The following is a 20,091-nucleotide window of genomic DNA, read 5'->3' as shown; positions in this document are numbered from 1 at the left end:
AATTGATTTTTTTTTTTTTTTTTTTATTAAAACACATTTTGACCAGTTTTTGCCAAAAACGTAATATCAATTTTGATATTCGCTTTTTTTACGAAAACATTTATTTTTTTTTTTTTTTAAATTTTTAATAATACCATAAAAACATATTTATTAAATAAAAAAAAATATTAGAATTTAAAGAATGTTTTTATCACGTTCTATTTTAACCAACAAAAATAAAAACTCAATTCTATTTAATAACATTAGATATTTTTCCACCTCAATAATTAAATCACCTCCATATAGAATTTTATTTTTTGGTACTGATAATGTTTCATTACCAATTTTAAAATCTCTTCATGAAAACCAAAGTATGTATGTATTTTTTTTAAACACTTTTTATTTTTGGAAAAAAAAAAAAAAAAAAAAAAAAAAAAAAAAAAAAAAAAAAAAAATAGTGGTTTATTAATTAATTTTTTTTTCAAAAAAATTAGAATTAAAAACAAATAATTTAGTTAAAGAATTACAAGTTATTTGTCCAAAATCCGAAAAAAAAGAATTAGTTGAAGAATATGCAATTGAGAATGGTTTAAAGATAACATATCCTGATGCAATTAATGGTATGAAAGGATTTCAAGTACCAAAGATAACGACTGGTGAAAGTGAACAAGGTAATGATGAATTATTTGATTTGGCCGTGGTTGTATCATTTGGACATTTCATACCGAAATCAGTATTATCAAAATTTAAATATGGTGGTATTAATATGCATCCATCATTATTACCAAGACATCGTGGTGCTGCACCCATTTACCACCAAATTCTAAGCGACGATGATAATGTTGGTATCTCGGTGATAGAATTACATCACGAAAGATTCGACTGTGGTAAAATTTTAAAACAAATTAAATTGGAACCATATGATAAAGATAAAATCCTATACAATCAATTACTAACAAACTTGGTTGAATTAGGAAGTGAATGTGTAATGTCAACAATTCAAGATTTTCCAGAATCTTCCAAAAATGCTAAAAATCAAACTGAACAAGGTAAAACTTTAGCACCAAAAGTGAATAGAAAAATGTCAAAATTAGAATGGTCAACACAAACCATCAATGAGATTTGGATTCTTTATAAAGCATTCAGTGATAACATTGGTTTAAATACAATGATTTACAATAAGAAATCAAAATCTGCAAAAACAATTAAAGTAAAAGAAATGTTACAACCACCATCAGATTCAACAACAACAACAACAACAACAACAACAACAACAACAACAACAACAACAACAACCACAACCACAACCACAACCACCACAAATGAAATGTATAAACAATTATTAATAGATATCAAAAATTATGAAAATAGAAATTCAACAACTTTAAAACATGGTTCTTTCTTTTTAGAAACTGATAAATCAAAACCTTATAATAATATAATGTGGGTAAATTGTAAAGATGGTTGGATTGGTATTACTAAATTATTTGAAGAAGGTAAAAAGAATACTGTAAAATCCTCTGAATTTCTATTTGGTAAAAACACTATTTCAATTAATGATAAAAATAATTTAACTATACCAGATTCACAAGTTTTATTTTAAAAAAAAATAATAAAAAATATATAAACAAATAAAAATTAAAAAAGAAAATTTTATTATTCATTCCTTTTTTTTTTTTTTTTTTTTTTTTTGAAAATAAAACAATAAAAAGAAAAAGAAGGGTTTTTTTTTTATATATTTTTAAAAATAAGGAATTATTTTATTTTTTTTTAAGCGGTGGTGGTGGTTTCTTCAGTTCTTTCAACAGCGGTACCTACTTCTTCAGTTGGGGCGATGGTTGAGGTGGCAGATGAAGCATAGAGTTCAGATAATTTAGCAGCATCAACTTTTGGAGTCTTGAGGACTTTAACCTTTCTGATGAAGACGTTGTGGATTGGGAAGATTGATGAACCTTCGATTCTGATTTTTTCAGCGAGGGTTGGGGCAAAACCAGAGGCGTTAGTGGTAACACCGTTTAATGAGACACCAATTAAATAGTCAACAACGGTTTTGAGGTCGTTGGATGAGACGGTTTCGGTTAAAATGTCAACCATCTTCTTACGGATAGCCTTAACACGGGAGGTCTTGGCGTATGAGGTCTTTTTCTTTTGGGATTCACCCTTTTTGGTGAAACAGATGGCAAAGACACGGAGGAAATAACCATCAGTGGTCTTAACATCAACAAAACATTCGATCAAGGTGGACCATTTGTGGATTAATGAACGGAGTTTGTCTGAGGTTAAATCCATACCGTAAAAGTTGGTTAAAACGTTTCTACCTTCAACTTCTTCAGCTCTTAATTTGATCTTTCTGAAGACTTGGGATTCATCGTCTTTCATATCAGCGAGTGAAACTTCGTAGACACGACCCTTTAAACCATCAGAAGCAAGTTTGGTACCTTGGGTTCTGTTAACTGGAGTGAAACCGACTTTGTTATCAGCTGGTGATTTGAAGAATTGAGTTGGTGCTCTTACAACATACCATTCCTTACGGGTGAATGGGTCGACTCTAAATTAATTTTTTTTTAAAAAAAAAAAAAAAGTTAAACTAAATTAATATTCTTTTTTCCAAGTTATCTTTTTTTTTTAAAAAAAAAATAGTATTATCAATTTCATCATCGCAACTCTATCTCACTATTTTTTTTTTTTTTTTTTTTTTTTTTTTTTTTGAAAATTCACTCTTTTTTTTTCCGACTTTTTTTTTTTTTGAAAAAAACCGAAAAAAAATGTAGATAATCAAGTTGCTAAAAATTTCTATGATAATACTATTCTAAACTTTATTTCAACTTACTTTTTACCACCTTTTTTGGATCCCTTCTTTTTTTTACTGTAATTAAAAAAAAAATATATAAATATTAGTGTTTATTCATTTTTTTTAAAAAAATAACAATCATGTGTTTTTTATTTCTTTTTTTTTTTAAAAAAAAAAAAATAAGAATAAATATAAAATATTATATAAAAAGTTTAGATTCCCAATAAAAATTTATTATATATTGTTTTTTTTTATTTCGATTTTTTTTTTTTTTGTTGTTGTTTATGTGTACCTAAATCCTATATTTGACTATTCTCTCTAAATCATAGACTAAATTATTTTTTTTAAATCTGTTTTTGAAAATTGAAGAATATAATTCTTGTTTTTATTATTATTATTTTTTTTTTTATATATATTTTTTTTTCTTTGTTTTATTTTTTTATTTATTTATTTCTAAAGGGAATTTAACTTTATTTTATTTTACTTTTTTTTTTTTATCTTTAAAAAAAAAAAAAACACAGATACAAATAAAAAAAAAATTTATGTGATCAACACGTACTCTGCCATATTTGATTAACGTAAGTTTGAAAAGGCCGAGTGAGAGTAAAAAATTTTATTTTGTGTGGAGGGCAACTGAAAAATTCCAAAAAAAAAAAAAAAAAAAAATTCGAAAAAATATCGTTCAATAAATGATTTTTAGTGTGAAATTTTTACATAGAAATTACATAGCCAATGTAAAATTTTTAATTTTTTTTAAATTTGCGAAAAAAAAAATAAAAAAAATCTTTTTTTTTTCTTGTTTAATATGTAACATTTTATTGATATTTTTGATCTATAATGTAATTTTTTATTTGATTCACCAAATATTGAGATTTTTTTTATTTATTTTCTTTATCCAATTTAAATAATCGGCAAATTTAATTATTTATTTAATTTTTAATATATATATATTTTTTTTTTTTTTTTTTTTTTTTTTTTTTTTTTTTATAATCACTGATTGTAATTATTTTTTTTTTTCATTTTTAACAATCAACAAAAAAAAATAAAAAAAAAAAATAAATAAAAAATAAAAAAATAAAAAAAATCAATAAATAAAAAATAATTATAATCAATAAAAATATAAATAAATAATAAATAAAAAAAAAAAAAAAAAAAAAAAAAAAAATTAATTTAAATTTGTTGTTATATATTTTATTTGTTAACTTTTTTTAATTTATTTTGGATCCTGTTAATCATTTTAGTATTTTTTCTCTTATTTATGACATAGTAGGTTATGGCAACTATCACTATTAAACCAAATAGGGTTGAACCAATAATAATACCAGCAAGTTGAGTTTTTGATAGTTTTGATATACTTGATGAACATATTGAATTATCATCACTATTTGAGGCAGCTTTACTGTCTATTAGTACAGAAAAGTCAGGATCTATAATAACATTATCATTATAGATTGGAATTTCAATACCAATGAATAGTTGAGAGGATGTGGATGAAGATGAGGAAGGATTTTCAAATGATGAATCCAATTGAACATTTGAAATTGATCTAATTTTTGAATCAATGAAAGCTCTTTTAATAAATCTACCATATAATGAATGATCATCAACTTGGATTTTAATATATTCAGAATCATCACCATTTGTAGTTTCACCAAATTTATTGAATGAACAAATGTTATTATCATCACCTTTAAAAGATGTTAATGATGCTGACATTACAAGTTGTAATTTATTTAATGCATTTGAGAATTTATATTGTGAAATTTCAATTGTATATTTAATACTAGATGGTTTCATTTGTAATTGTTCATTTGCAAATGTTATATTTGTTTCTTTATTAAACCATTGTAATGTTGCAGTGATATTAGTTATACTACTTTTAAAATTATTTGAAGCTGATGGTTGAATTGTAATATTTGTGAAATATTGATTTGTTGTTTCATTTAATTTTGAATAAGTCCATTTATCAAATTTATATTGGTTTACTTGTTTATCATTGAAATCTAATTCTCTTAATGAAACAATTGAAATCAATGATTTAAACATAATTGATTCTGAATTATTATCATCAAAAATTGGAATTTCAGTTGATGGTTGCGAGGTATTTGTTGATGGTTGTGGTACAATGATTACTTTTGATAAACAATCCTCGCCAACCCATGGAGAATAACAAACGCAACCACTAGATGAACAATATCCATTTAAACCACCACAAATTGGATTTCCTTTGCATTTTTGAGGAGCATTTGTTGGTAATGATGTTGGGCTAGGCGTAGTTTCATTTGATGATGATGATGATGACAATGATGATGATGATGATGATGATGAGCTAGAAGATGAAGAGGTTGAGGATGAAGAAGTTGAAGAAGTTGAAGATGAATCTTCAGGATATATAAAAATGAGAGGGTCAACTCTATAATTGTTTGAAGCTAATGTACCATTTGTAATATGTCTTACTTGAATTGTAAAAGGGTGTATAGTAGGTTTAATTCCACTAACAAGAATTGCAGTTGAATGAAGTTCTTTTGGATATAAAGAATCGTTGGGTTTACCATCAGTATATAGTACAAATACCCAACTGTTAATATCAAATTCTCTACCAATAATCCATAAATCACCACCTTTATTTGTAATTGAACTTGTTTTTTCAACTGATAACTTTCTATAAAGCGGAATATTTGAAATTGAATATGGAAAAGAATTAGTTTTCAAATATTCTGTTGAGAAACCACTAAAGTATCCGCCATTATTTATAAATCCATAAACACTGAATAAAATTTCATTTTTATATCCGAAACCAAATGGAATATCCATATGACAAGAATACAAGGCATATGTGGTATTGTAAAAATCTATATAAGAAATACATTGAACTGTTTTGAATTGGCTTGAAGTTGCATAAACTATTGGGTATTGTGCGAATTTAATACCACTATCAATACATTGAGCTGAAAATGAAAATAATATTGATTGAGTTGTTTCCATCCTATTTTCAAATGAAAATGATAATAATTTTGGAGGATAGTCATCTACTGTATCATTGCAATCAGTTTGGAATTTGTTTATATTTGGATCATCGCCAAATAAAATAAAAGGATTTCTTGTTGGGTCAACATCAACTCTTTCTGAAATAGTACTAAACTTTGCAGAATTACCAAATCGATCATATAATTCAACATTTGTAATAGTATAATTTTGAATATTACATACATTATTCAATGAAATAATTTGAGTATAAATGTATACTCCATTATAGATATCACCTTGTCTTAAATTTGCATTTGTAAATGTAAATCTATATAAGGAACTATCAAAATCGCCTCTAATTTCAATATAACCTCTTTCAAATCCGTTAACTTCATCTCTAATATGGAATTCCCAATCAACTAATAATTCTGGTTTTAATCCATAACTACTAGTTTTAGTAATATTTGTAAAAATTGGACCATATGCATCAAATTCTTTTTTTTTTTTACATAAATAAAAAAAAAAAATAAATAAATGTCAATAAAAATAAAAATAATTATTTAATTATTGAATAATATAATTTTAAACTTACTCGATTGATTTATAAAAAGTTGACAAGAATGTGGTAAAAATGAATTTATAAGACCTGCATTATTATTACCACCCATTAACATCCAAGGTAAAACACCTTCCCTTGAATTTGCTCCAACAAAAAATTCAATTTCATACATTTTTTTTATAGGGTTCCATTTTGAGAAAAATACAGATTTTTCATCATATTTATTTAAAAATCCTGATGTTTCATCTAAAATGTAAAGACCAAATGGTTTTCTAGTATTGGTTACATCACTATAATTAAATGACATAACGTTTGGAACATTTTTATCTATAACATTTAAATTATTATATAAAAATGTAACATTTTCAATTGAAAAAATATCATTTTCTATTAATTGTAAAAAAAATATTACAATTAGTAAAAATAATTAATTTATTTATACAATTTTTTTTTGTTTATACATACCAGCCATAACTAATGGATGCATTAATCTTTTTGGAGGATTTATATCAACAAATGAGCCCATATCATATGTTATTATATAACCAGATAAATCACTAATTTCAATTTTTTCAAATAAATTCCATGAATTAACAAGAATTTCAAATGATGGATTTTGATCTTCATTTGAAACACATTTATCATATCCAAACTTTTCACCCAAAATATCTATATAAGAAAACTCTTCATATTTATATGAAACATTTGAATTAATTTTTACCTTTACCAAAACATTAAAATCATATAAATAAATTATTTCAAAAGATAAAATTTTTAGAGGGTTTGTTGTTACTTTAATAATTTTTTTTTAAAAAAGAAGTTAGTAGAAGTGATAATTTTAAATTAAAATAAGAATAAAAATTAAAATATAATAAAATACCTACCCAAATTAACAGGGATTAACTCTCCCAAAACAGAACCACTAATAACAGAAACACTAAATGTATCATAATATTGTGATGAATAATTGGAAAATGGAAAAGATACAATTAACTTATGGGCATTATTATTTCCATTTTCAAATCCAAATGGCCATGCTAATTTTAAATTGTATTCTTTAAGAGTATATTTTATTGTTGAAAAATCATATTTTGAGGATGAATCATAGTATGCTGTGAACATTGTTGATAAATCTGTTGAGGTACTATAGGTAAAATCAGCAAGTAATGGTATTCTATAAAATGGGAGAACTTTTTTTTAAAATAAAAAATTAATTATTAAAAACAGTTTTTTTTTTTTTTTTTTTTTTATAAAATAATAATAATAATAATTCATATATACATACCATTTATTGTTGTAAAAAGATTGGTTGTAATATTTTCAAATTTATTTCCATTTAATGTTTGTAAAAAAAATTTTTTATTTGAATCTGGTTCGGTTACTGAACCTATAAATGTGTAATTATTAGGTGAACCATATATTGCTTTTGGATTTACAGAATTCACAGAATTTGTTCTATAAATTGGTAAATCACCAGATGAAGATATAGTATACAAAGGAGAATAATATCTTCCCATTTCATAAAATTGTGTTTGATTTGGAAATCTATTTAAAATTATATCATTATTTATATTATCTTTTTTTTTTTTTTTTTTTTTTTTTTTTTTTTTTTTTTTTTTTTTTTTTTTTCAAAAAAATAATATTTAGTAATTAATAATTGTTAAATTATTTTAATAATTTAACCAAATTAAATAAATAAAAAAATATTAAAAATAAATTCTTACATTCAAAAAATTGTGGGATAGTTATATTTAGTGCATTTGAATTAATAAATTCAATAGTAATATTGAAGCTATCTATAAGATAGGGTTGGGTTGTAAAAACAAGAAATGAGCTAATCCCATAAGGAATACCCACAGCAGATATTGACCTAATATTATTATAAAATGGACCTTGTAATTTAACTAATGCTGGGTAAGGAAAAAGTGGTCTAAAATCAATTGAGTTTTTAAAAACTTTGACTGTAATTTTACTGAAATCATTTTCTATAGTTATGATGATTAAAAAAAAAAAAAAAAAAAAAAAAAAAAAAATTAGTACATATTTTGTATAAATTAATTAATTAATTAATTAATTTATTTGTTAGAAAATATATATTTACCATGACAATTTAATGTTACATTAATTGAAGTCTGTGCATTTTCATATTGGGCTATAACATCTAAAATGGTTGACCCTATTGGGATAGAAATATCATATTGAGTGATTTTGGCTGTTTTATTTGATAATTGATGTAAAAATGGTCCAGGATAATTTTGAGAAGTAAAATTAATTGCTTCACCCGAATTAATTGTATCTTCAATATCCACCGCATAAAACATTAAATAAAAAGAGCAGGCTACTCCTGTAAGATCATCTGGATTCCTATTGTGTTGATAAGGTGTTGATACTCCTAAATCATTATAAGTAATATCTGTTAATTCCAATTTTATACAATTAATATATGAAATTAAATAAAATATAATTATAAAAAATAAAATAAATTTCATTTTATTTTATTCTGCTCTTTAAATATTGTTACAAAAAAAAATAAAAATAATGTAAAACAAAAAATAAAAATTTTAAAAACAATTCTTAAGAAAATAAAAAAATAAAAAAAAAAAAAATAAAAAAAAACAATAAAAAAAATATCTAAAAATATCTTGAAAATATCATAAAAATGATCAGAGATCGAAATAAAAAAAAAAAAAATTCTTCAAAGAAAAAAAAAATATTAAAAAAAAATAAAAAAAATATAAGAATTTGCTTCCAACGATTAGATATTTTTTTTTTATTTCTTATTTTTTTAGATATTTTATTATTTTTTTGTTTTTATTTAATTTTTATTTATTTATTTATTTATTTTTTGTTTGTTTTTTCTTTTTTTTTTTTTTTTTATTTTCTTTTAAATACGATTTTGATAGGTACCAGCTTTTGTTAAATATCTAACCCATTTAATTGGTGTATAATTACTTTTTTCAACGACTTTAAGGAAACGAACAGAGAAACCAGAGGCAGTGAACATAGTAACTTGGAATTCCATAGAGATTGGTGGACGTGACCAAGCTTTTTTATCGAGATTAACGGATGCCATAAGTTCAACTTCAGCTCTGAGAGTGAATTCAGTATCACCAGGGAATCTTCTAATTCTCCAAATGATAGCATCTTGTTCTGGCATATATTTAGCCTTACCAGCTGCAACGACAATCTTACAGACAGCGGTATTTTTAGGTGTTGGAATGATTACTTTAACATTTGCACCAAACATTTTACTACTAAAATTTGATTTAACAGTGACGGAGCACTCTAAACGAGTTCTACCCATCTCTCTAACGATTGGTATAACTTTGAATGGTAGATTGATATGTTCAGTGGTACGATAACGCATCAATTCGAATTCACCATCTGGTGGAATGAAACTTACTGTACGATCACTATCAAACTTACCAAGACGTACACATTGATGGAATGTAATATCATCGATTTCAATACCATTTGCACGACGTGCTCCACTTCTAGCGGCACTACCACCATTTGTTGATTTCTCTCTATCCATAATAACCTTATCATTCATACCAAATTTACATTCTGGCATACCAGAAAGGAAACATTTCATCATAACCTGTCCTGATACATCTGCTCTTAATATATTACCTTCTGCTGACATTAACAAATTTACACTCTCCACAACATCAATATAAAGTTCATTTCTCTTATATTTAATATCTGGTGTTCTCCATGGTGTTGTACCTGTTGCTTGAATTGTAATCTTTGAAATTTTATCTTGTTTTAACTTTTTTTTTTAAAAAAAAAATTTTATATTTATTTATTTTTAATTAATTAATAAATCAAATAAAAAAATAAAGTTTTTTTTTTTTTTTTCTTTTCCATTAGTTTTATACATACTTTATCAAGTGATTTTAATTTTCCTTGACCTTGAGTAATATAAAGTTTTAATACATCTGTTGAACAATTTTGTGGGTAACCAAAATCTAAAATTTCTATTATTTTTTAAATAAATAAAAAGATTAGTAAATAAATAATTTTAAAAAAAAATAAAATAAAAAAAATATATTTACCATCTAATAACTCATAAACTAAAACAAAATTATTTCTAATTGAATCTTCATCTAAATTATCGAAATATGATTTAAAAATGTCAACCAATTGGTGTAATACTTCGAATACCATACATGCATTAACATTTTGTCTTGATACACCAACAATATAAATATTACCAACTTTAATATACATAAATGAAGTTGATCCAATTAATTTTACTGGTGATCTTGTTTCTTGAGATCCAATAACTTCTAATCTGAATGCATTTGCAACACCACGGCTACAAAACCATAATTTAATTTTTTTTTTTTTTTTTTTTTTTTTTTTTTTTTTTTTTTTTTTTTTTTTTTTTATTATTATTAATAATTTAATTAAACAATAATGAAATTAAAATAAAAAAAAATATAAAAAAAAAAAAAAAAAAAATTACATACCTAATATCATCTCTATAGATACGTGATATTAACACCTCTCCTTTTCCATTCATTAAGAATAATGCACTAATCATTCTGTTTTTTTATATATATTTTTTTATTATTATTTTTTTTTTATTATTTCTAATTATTTAATTTTTAGATTTTTATTTTTATTTTTATTTTTTAAATTATTATTATTATTATTATTATTATTTTTTTTATTACAAATACAAATCAAAGGCACACCACACACAAAATTAATTTACTCTTTGGAAAAATATAAAAAATTAAAAAAAAAAAAAATTAAAAAGAAAAAATTAAAAAAAAAAAAAAAAAAAAAAAAAAAAAAAAAATCAAAAAAAAACATTTTAATTTCAAATAAAAGTTCACATACATACATACTTTCATTTTAATGACTTTTTTTATTTTTAATTTCACTTTTTTTATTTTTTTAAAATTTTTTTATTTTTTATTTTCATTTATAAATAAATGATTAAATAATTTTAAAGGTGTTAAAATTTGATTTGAACCAATTAAGAATTGATGATTTGAAAATTCTTTATATTGGGATGATTTTAGAGTTTTTTCAAAGAGATCAGTTAACTCCTTGAGTTCAGTGAAAGTGATACCCCCTAAAACGTATATTAAAACCTTTCTATTATCCAATGGTTTCTCTCTTTTCTTTGATCTACCCATCCAATTTGTTTTACCTAATAGATAACCAACCAAAGAGGATGAATTAAACTTTTCAAAATCTTTAATATCTTTACCACCCGTTGAAACACTATTCTCAAATAATGATTTCACCAATTGACTTAATAAACTTGAATAAGTTGCACCCATCATTGAACTACCACCACCACTTATTAATGATTTATGTTCATTTAAATATTTTTGTCTAATAATTCCAATTGATTTAAGTTTACTTAATACTTTTTTCTTTAAAATTTCATTTAATTCATTCTTGTCAATAATATTTTCATCATCTTCTTCTTCTTCTTCTTCTTCTTCTTCTTCTTCTTTTTCTTCGTTATCATTGTTATTATTATTATTATTTGATTCTCTATTTAAAAATTTTAAATCTTTATAAATATTTTCCTTTAAAATTTTATCTGATAAACAATTGATTAATCTTTGTTCATCTGAATCTGAGAATATTGGTATCTTTTCGAGTGTTGATACAGAATTATTGTCATTGACACTACCACTACCACTGAGATTACTATTACTACTATTATTATTACTAACACTATTGCTAATATTTAAAGATGATAATGAATTTAAATGTTTTTGAGATAATTTTGAGGTCAAACCTTTGATTGAATATGCCATAACACATAGGATTAAAATCTCTTGAATTGAATAATATTTATCATCACCTCCACCACCACTAATTGGTGTTTCAATTATATCACAAATTTGTGATAGTATTGATGGTTCACTATTATCTTCATTTTCTTCATCTTCATCATCTTCATCATCTTCATCCTCCTCTTCTAATTCATAACCTGAGCTTAATAATAGAATTTTTTCAATTGATAATAGTTGATCCCAATGAAACTGTGATGATAAATTAATAGTTTGTTCAACTGCAGCAACAGCTTCTATTATATCATTATACCTATACATTAACATATGATTATGATTATCACCATTATCATCACCATCATCATTACCATCATCATCATTATCATCACTATCATCATAATCGCCATTATTATCACCATCTTTTAAAACATTTACTAAAGCAATTAAAGATTGAATATTAGTTGGACCAGCAATACTTGAAATATCAACATTTATATTCTCTTTTGAAATGATTTCAACTAATCTTCTCTTTAATATCATTATAACATCTTTTAAACTCTTTGTAATTAAACTATCCCATAATCTAACACTACTTTCACCACTGGTATTGTTGTTGTTGGTATTATCAAGATTTTGATGACGTTCAATATCACTACCATTAATTGTTGATATAATCCTTGGACATTCATTAATACTTGATTCACTAACTATTTTATTATCATTATCAAAAAATGTTTCAATATTAATTATTGGTTGATAATTATTAAGTTGATCATTATTATTATTATTATTATTATTATTATTATTATTATTATTATTATTTGATTTATTTAATGGTGTTGTAGTTGAAAAATAAATTCTATCCATTGAATTTTCAGAATGTAATGATGGACCAACTAAATCTAAAGTTCTATCAATTAATAATAAAGATATTGGATGATAATCATCTTGTTGTTGATTTGTTATAGTGGCTAAGGTGGTTTGAATTTCATGTGCTAAATAACTTGAAAATGGTCCAATTGGATAGATATTTAAATCTTCTCCTGACACTGACCCCAATTTCATTTCATTTAAAAATGATAAAAATGAATAAATACTTTTATGAACATTATCTTGAATTTCTTCTGGCATTTTATTTAATTTATATTCATTTAATCTTTTTTTTTATATTAGTAATTTATAAAATAAGAAATAAATATTAAAATAAAACAATAATAAAAAACTTACTTTAAATCATTAATAAAATAATTTGAAGGAAATAATGATTTTTGAATTGGAATAGTAAAGAAATTTTTAAATGGTTGACTATAACATAAAGGGAAATATTTAATTGTACATGATATATCTGGTAATTCATCTTGATAATATTCATCATCATCATCATCATCATGACCATCATGATTGATATCTTGATTTTCTTTTTTAAAAGATAATTTCATTTTTTCAATGAATTTATTTTTAAAATTTTGAAAGTTTGGTAAATTATTAATTGATTTTGATTTTGATTTTGAAGAATTTGGATGACTAATATGTGCAAGTTCAGATAGACCACAATAAATTATACAGTTATTAATTGAATAAATCTTTAATAATGATTTTATATGATTTTCACAATTCCATAAATAATCTGAACAAAAGAATACTAATCTATTATTTATATCATGAATTTCAATACCATTTTCATATTCTTGTGTTGTAAATATTTGATGTTGTTGAGTCTCTTTCTCTTTATCAATGTTTTCATCATTATCATCATCTTTCGCTATATATATTGATTTTGATAATCTAATTAATTTACTAATACCAATATTATCATTTATTGATGTATAAAAGTTTTCATCTAATCCAATATGACTATCTCTTAATTCATTTTCAATCTCTTGAAACCTTTTTTCAAAATTATTCTTTAATTTAATATTATTTGAATTATTATTATCCATTATTTTCTTTTTTTTTTTTTTTACATATAAAAAATAAAAAAAAAAAAAAAATTTGAAACTTCACAAAAAAAAAAAAAAATAAAAAAATAAAAAAAAAAATAAAAAAAATAAAAATAATTGATTATTAATATAAAAAATGAAAAAAAAGAAATAAATAAAATTTACCAAGAATTTAACAAAATTACACTTTAATATATTTAATTTTATTAATTTTTTAATTTAATATAATAATAATAATAAAAAAAAAACTGAAAATTGGCAATTTAGGTTTGTAAAATAAATTATTTTTTGAGTTGAAAAAAAAAAAAAACTGGATTTGAAAATAATTATTACAGTTAAGGGTATTACTTATTTCCATATCCAAATTAATTATTTCTCTTTGAGTTTTGTTGGTATTATTGAAATTTAACATTTAAAAAAAAAAAAAAAACAAATTTTATTTTTTATTTTTTTTTTTTTTCAGATATTTTTTATTTTGTAACCAATGAACTACTTGGTGGTATAACTTCAACATCAATATTAATTGTGAGTTTTCCATCAATAATAAAGTTATTAATCATTTTTATATCTATAAATTGACTAAATCCACTACCTTTATTTTCAGTATATTTATTTGATTTTTCTATATAAATAAAATTTTGTAAGTAAAATAAATAAATTGTATTTAAAAACAAAATAATAATAATAATAATAATATAATTACCAAATTTTAAAGATTTTGTTGGATCTGAATGTAATAATTCAAAACTAAATCTAACGACAGTGGTTGAAGTTGAAGGTTTTTCATAGAGATGTAAAAAGATACTCATGAAACCAGCATTTGTTTGATTGAAACCATTTGGATATAAACCAACATAAAAACTCTTTGAACCAATACAAAAGTAAGGGGATTTTAAGCGTTCATTATTTGGATAGTGAGTGAGTTTTTGAGACCAATTTTCAATGGTCCAATTTCCTTTGTAACGAGAGGTAATCTCTACACGTTTTTCCAATTCTTTATAGTCGACTCGAAGTTTCTTAATGATACGATCTGATTCCTCTACTTGAATTCTATGTTTTTCAATGATTTTTTGCATATATCTGATATGGTTATCTTCTTCGGTGAGATGTTGTGAAAGATAGCATCTCTTGATTCTAGCAGTACAACCACCCTCTTTATGAGGACAATCGATAACTACGTTTGGACATTCATTAGCTATATGGTTCTCTAATGAACGTCTACCAAATTTATCTTTACAAAATTCGCATTCCAATGAGATGATGGAACAATCATTCTCGATATGTGTTGGCATATCATTCTTTATCACTGGTTCTTTACAATGTTCGCAATTGATTGTAACATATTGACATTTGTTCATATGTTTATCGGTTTGATTCTTTCTAAATTTATCTTTACATCTAATTGGATCATTTGGACATTCTATAAATACAAATTCGCATTCCCTAAGATGAGATTCTAATTGATCTATAGTTATCACTGATTTACATCCATCACTTTCATCTTTTATTAACTTTTCATCAACTTTAAAATTTTCAAATCCATTTGGACAATGAACTTTTTTATTTCTAAATCCTTTTTCTAAAAATCTTTTTTTTAAAAAATAATAATTAATAAAGGAAAAAAAAAAAAAAAAAAAAAAAAAAACAATGAAATTATAACTTTTTATATACATACATATTTCTACAAAGTTCGCTAATACTTTCAACTTTTATTTTACAAATGCAACATTCTTTTCTTAATGCTAATTGTTTACCCCAACAAGCTTGACATAATAAATGACCATTTTTACAAGAAAGTGCTTGATGTTGTTCTAATGGTAAACTATTTAATACTGGATCTACACAAATTGAACAATTATAGTCATCATTTAATTGTTTAACTAAAATTTCATTAATTTTATAATCTATCATTCTTTTTTTTTTTTTTTTTTTTTTTTTTTTTTTTTTTTTAATTTAGTGTTTGTTTTACTTTTTTGAGTTTTATTTTATTATTTTTTTTCAATTGGAACCGATGTTTATTATTATTATTATTATGAATTTATAATTATTATTTCTTGTTAATTATAAAATGAATTGTTCTAATTAATTGAATGAAAGGGTTCTATGAACTAAAGAACCTTTGTTATTTGTTTATTTTATTTTATTATTTAACAATAATTATTCATGGCCGTTGTCTTTGAATGCTCAAGATACAAAAAAAAAAAAAAAAAAAAAAAAAAAAAGTTGGGAAAGAAAAAAATAAAAAAAAAAAAAAAAATTTTATTCCAATAAAAAAAAAATAAAAAAAAATGAAAAATAAAATAAAAAAAATAAATGAAATTTTATTTAAACACTTTTTTACTTATTTGTTTATTTTTTCTTTTTCTTTTTTTTTTATGATTATTTTTTATTTTTATTGAATGGTTTGATTTCCTCATTCGCAGTATTTCCATTAATTTTACCATTGATATTATTATTATTATTATTATTATTATTATTATTATTATTATTATTATTATTATTATTATTATTATTATTATTATTATTATTATTATTATTATTATTATTATTGTTTGGATCGTTATTGTTATTTGAATCATTATTATTATTATTTGGAATATTATTATTATTATTTGGAATATTATTATTTGAATTATTATTTAAATCTACATTTGAAACATTATTGAAATGTTGTTGTTGAGGTGTAAAAATTGGTGTTGAAGGATTTGGAAAATTATTTCGTAACTGGAAAATCTGGTGATTTATTTGCATTAACCTTTGCCATGCCAAAAACTGAGTGAATAATGGTGAAAGACTTGACATAACAATAGAATTACAGGAATCGATTGGTTGTTGTAAAACATCAGTTGGAATGATTCCAAATTCCGATGGCATTGAGGCAACCGATAATTTTCTTTGTTCTTCTAATAATATCTCAAGTTGACTCATTGCTTGTTCATTATTATTATTATTATTATTATTATTATTATTATTATTATTATTATTATTATTATTATTATTATTATTATTATTATTATTATTATTATTATTTGGATAATTATTATTATTTAGATTATTATTGTTATTATTGATATTAGTGTTTTTATTTATTGATTTATTATTTGGTTGAAGGTTTGGTGATTTTGGTAGAGATGTTCTCCTTGTAGTTGGTGGATTAGTTGGTGAAATATTTGATTTTGTTGGTTCTATTGTTGTTGTTGTTGTTGGTGTTGGTGTTGTTGTTGTTGTTGGTGTTACACCATTGCTAGATATTAATTGGGCTGTAGATAGAGATTGTGATGGTGATGTTATTGGTATTTTTGTTAATTTTGTCGGTATTTGAGTTAAATTCTAAAAATAGAAACGATTAGAAAATATTATAAATTTTATTATTATTAATTTATTATTATTATTATTATTATTATTAATTAATAATTATTATTTTATTATTAATTTTATATTATAAACAAAAAAAAAAAAACATACATTTTGAAGTATTTTTGCATTTTCTTCACCAAATAATTGTTGAATTAATTGATTATCATAAAGTTGATCAATTGTTTTACTATTCCTATAAATATTTTCATAGAATGGATTCTTTGGTGAAGGTTTATAATGATTATTAAATGTTTGTTTATTGAATACATCTGAGAAATCCAATTTAAATTTTTCGGTAAATTGTGGAGGGTTGTTGTTGTTGTTATTGTTATTATTTTTTTTGAGTGGTGGTGACGATATCATAAATTGGTCATAGTTTTCTTTCTTTTTTTTCTCCTTTTCTTTATCTTTTAAATAATCCTCTTTTACCTTTTGTTGTTGCTGTAATTTCGTTAAAAATGGTGATTGATTATTTGTTGATGTTGATGTTCCTGTGGTTGTGGTGTTGGTGTTGGTGTTGGTGTTGGCAGTGGTAGTGGTAGTAGTGGTGGTGGTGTTGTTGTTGTTGTTGATGTTATTTGATATTGGTGTTATTTGTGATCCACTATCCAATGATGGTCGTTTTTTCAGTATTATCACACCTGTGCCTGTATTTGTATTTGTGTTTGTATTTGTATTTGTATTTGTACCTGTACCTGTACCTGTAACTGTACCTACACCTGTACCTGTGCTTTTAGCTGTGATTGTTGGTGTATATGGTGGTGATGGTGATTTTGTCATTTCAAAATATTCACTATTTTTAAAATTATTATCTACATTGTGTGAACTCTTTTGAAATAAACTTGATATAAAACTACAATTATTATTTTTATTATTATTATTACTATTATTACTATTATTACTATTATTATCAATATCATTTAATGATTTCCTTTTTAAACCTGTATTAATATATTTTTGGTTCCTCCTATTTTTATCATATTCTGCTCCTTCTTCACTTTCATATTTTTCTTCTTGGTGATTGTCGTTATCATTATTATCAATATTATTATTATTACTATTATTTTCAATTTCTATTTCTTCCTCACCATCATGATCATCATCATCTATATATTGATGTTGTTCACCTGGTCTTCGAGTATTTCTAATTGATGAATAAGCAGATGGTGAAGTATAATCATTATGCTTTGGACAAATCCAATATGATGGTTTATATATTAATGGTGGCTCTAAACAAAATGTATGAAAACAACTATTACACCTATTACATTGCACAATATCAGTTTGATTTGAACTATCTTTACATGATTGACATCCTTTTTTCTTTGAACTTGTTTTAATTATATCTATATATATATTTTTTTTTTTTTTTTTTTTTTTTTTTTTTTTTTTTTTTTTTTTTCAAAAATAAAAATTAAATTAGATTACTAAACTACTTTTGATAAACTTATTATTAATATTATTATTATTACTTTTTGTATATTCTCTTGGTAATTGAAAAGAAGTTGGATTTCTTGAAGATAATGAATCAACCAGATTAATCATTGTATCCTGTATATCATTTTTTTGTTTACTAGACGGTATTGTTTTATTTGATTGTTGATGTTGATGTTGATGTTGATGTTGTTGAGCTGGGGGTTGTTTTGTTTTTTGTTGTTGCTGTTGCTATATTTCTGTTAGTATTTGATTTGTAGGAAAAAATAAATATATACAACAAAAATTAAAAATCACTTACTTTTTTATATGTACATGAATCACAAAACCAATCACCAGAAGGAATTTCATTTAATGGTGGATTTAAGCAGATTAAATGGAATGATGCTTGGCAATTATCACAACATAATAAATCACCACCATCACCACATCCACTACAATAATCATCATTTATAACTCCCCTTTTATTTTTTAAATTGGTTTTTGGCTTGAATTTTAAAAATAATAATAATAATTGAATATTTAATTTAATTTATAAATAATTAAAAAAAAAAAAAAAAAAAAAAAAAAAAAAAATTTCCAAATTAGGAAAATAATAATAATTAATAAATAATAAATAATAAATAATAATAGTACAAGAGAAAAATATATGTATAAAAAAAGAAAAAAAAAAAAAAAAAAAAGAAAAAAAAAAATTCGAAATAGGAAAAAAAAAATAAAATCTGAAAATAAAAAATTTACCAATTGTGATTCTAAATATTCTGAAGAAGGCCTTCTTTGCCTTTTTTGAGGGAGATTTGAATTTGTATTACTTGGGTCTACATTTGGAATTGGTAAATTTGAAGTATCATTACCACTTATATCTTCTTTTCTTTTGGTCATGACAAAAAAAAAAAAAGTCACCTATAACTTAAAAACAAATAATTATTCTTTGGTGAAAAAAAAAAAAAAAAAAAAAAAAAAAAAAATGAAATGAAAATTGTTTTATTTTTTTTTTTTTTTTTAAAAAAAAAAAATTATTTTGAAAAAAAAAAAAAAAAAAAAAAAAAAAAAAAAAATTAAAAAAAGATTTATGATTGAATTAGATATTTAAAATCTAAATAATAAAATAAAAATAAAAATTTAAAAATAAAAAATTATATAATAAAATCAGAAAAAAAAAAAAAAAATATATAGATTAAAAAAAATTAAAAATAATTAAAAATATTAAAACAAAAGAAAAAAAAACAAAATAAAATAAATAGATTCTAAAAATAAAAAAAAAGATGGCATAGGATATTTTTTTTTTTTTTTTTTTAT

The 20,091-nt window shown here is 22.7% G+C and overlaps 7 protein-coding genes across 7 annotated transcripts; 1 reads left to right on the top strand and 6 right to left on the bottom strand.

Annotated features, from left to right (window-relative positions):
• Positions 1-181: 181 nt before the first annotated feature.
• DDB_G0277347 (hypothetical protein) lies at positions 182-1,582 on the top strand (the record flags this gene model as incomplete). Its single annotated transcript, XM_637660.1, has 2 exons — positions 182-350; positions 474-1,582. 2 exons carry the CDS (start codon positions 182-184, stop codon positions 1,580-1,582), a joined length of 1,278 nt encoding a protein of 425 aa, XP_642752.1.
• A 167-nt stretch (positions 1,583-1,749) lies between these two features.
• rps3a (40S ribosomal protein S3a) lies at positions 1,750-3,337 on the bottom strand (the record flags this gene model as incomplete). The annotated part of the gene is made up of 3 exons (XM_637659.1): positions 1,750-2,527; positions 2,810-2,845; positions 3,330-3,337. The coding sequence occupies 3 exons, from the start codon at positions 3,335-3,337 to the stop codon at positions 1,750-1,752; spliced, it is 822 nt and encodes a 273-aa protein (XP_642751.1).
• A 624-nt stretch (positions 3,338-3,961) lies between these two features.
• On the bottom strand, positions 3,962-8,785 carry DDB_G0277291 (EGF-like domain-containing protein; the record flags this gene model as incomplete). The annotated part of the gene is made up of 7 exons (XM_637658.1): positions 3,962-6,231; positions 6,330-6,683; positions 6,762-7,088; positions 7,181-7,486; positions 7,582-7,872; positions 8,021-8,281; positions 8,398-8,785. The coding sequence occupies 7 exons, from the start codon at positions 8,783-8,785 to the stop codon at positions 3,962-3,964; spliced, it is 4,197 nt and encodes a 1,398-aa protein (XP_642750.1).
• A 395-nt stretch (positions 8,786-9,180) lies between these two features.
• Positions 9,181-10,845, bottom strand: apm2 (clathrin-adaptor medium chain AP-2; the record flags this gene model as incomplete). The annotated part of the gene is made up of 4 exons (XM_637657.1): positions 9,181-10,068; positions 10,182-10,276; positions 10,355-10,617; positions 10,772-10,845. 4 exons carry the CDS (start codon positions 10,843-10,845, stop codon positions 9,181-9,183), a joined length of 1,320 nt encoding a protein of 439 aa, XP_642749.1.
• Positions 10,846-11,215: 370 nt separating this feature from the next.
• Positions 11,216-14,001, bottom strand: scfd2 (Sec1-like family protein; the record flags this gene model as incomplete). Its single annotated transcript, XM_637656.2, has 2 exons — positions 11,216-13,217; positions 13,289-14,001. 2 exons carry the CDS (start codon positions 13,999-14,001, stop codon positions 11,216-11,218), a joined length of 2,715 nt encoding a protein of 904 aa, XP_642748.2.
• Positions 14,002-14,471: 470 nt separating this feature from the next.
• DDB_G0277243 (TRAF-type zinc finger-containing protein) lies at positions 14,472-15,912 on the bottom strand (the record flags this gene model as incomplete). The annotated part of the gene is made up of 3 exons (XM_637655.1): positions 14,472-14,623; positions 14,705-15,588; positions 15,677-15,912. 3 exons carry the CDS (start codon positions 15,910-15,912, stop codon positions 14,472-14,474), a joined length of 1,272 nt encoding a protein of 423 aa, XP_642747.1.
• Positions 15,913-16,380: 468 nt separating this feature from the next.
• DDB_G0277341 (PHD zinc finger-containing protein) lies at positions 16,381-19,674 on the bottom strand (the record flags this gene model as incomplete). Its single annotated transcript, XM_637654.2, has 5 exons — positions 16,381-17,331; positions 17,467-18,704; positions 18,795-19,023; positions 19,094-19,279; positions 19,534-19,674. The coding sequence occupies 5 exons, from the start codon at positions 19,672-19,674 to the stop codon at positions 16,381-16,383; spliced, it is 2,745 nt and encodes a 914-aa protein (XP_642746.2).
• Between the last annotated feature and the right edge of the window lie 417 nt (positions 19,675-20,091).

Source organism: Dictyostelium discoideum (assembly GCF_000004695.1).
Source record: "Dictyostelium discoideum AX4 chromosome 2 chromosome, whole genome shotgun sequence".
In the NCBI taxonomy this organism is placed as follows: domain Eukaryota; phylum Evosea; class Eumycetozoa; order Dictyosteliales; family Dictyosteliaceae; genus Dictyostelium; species Dictyostelium discoideum.
This window is presented reverse-complemented; position numbering and strand designations above follow the sequence as displayed.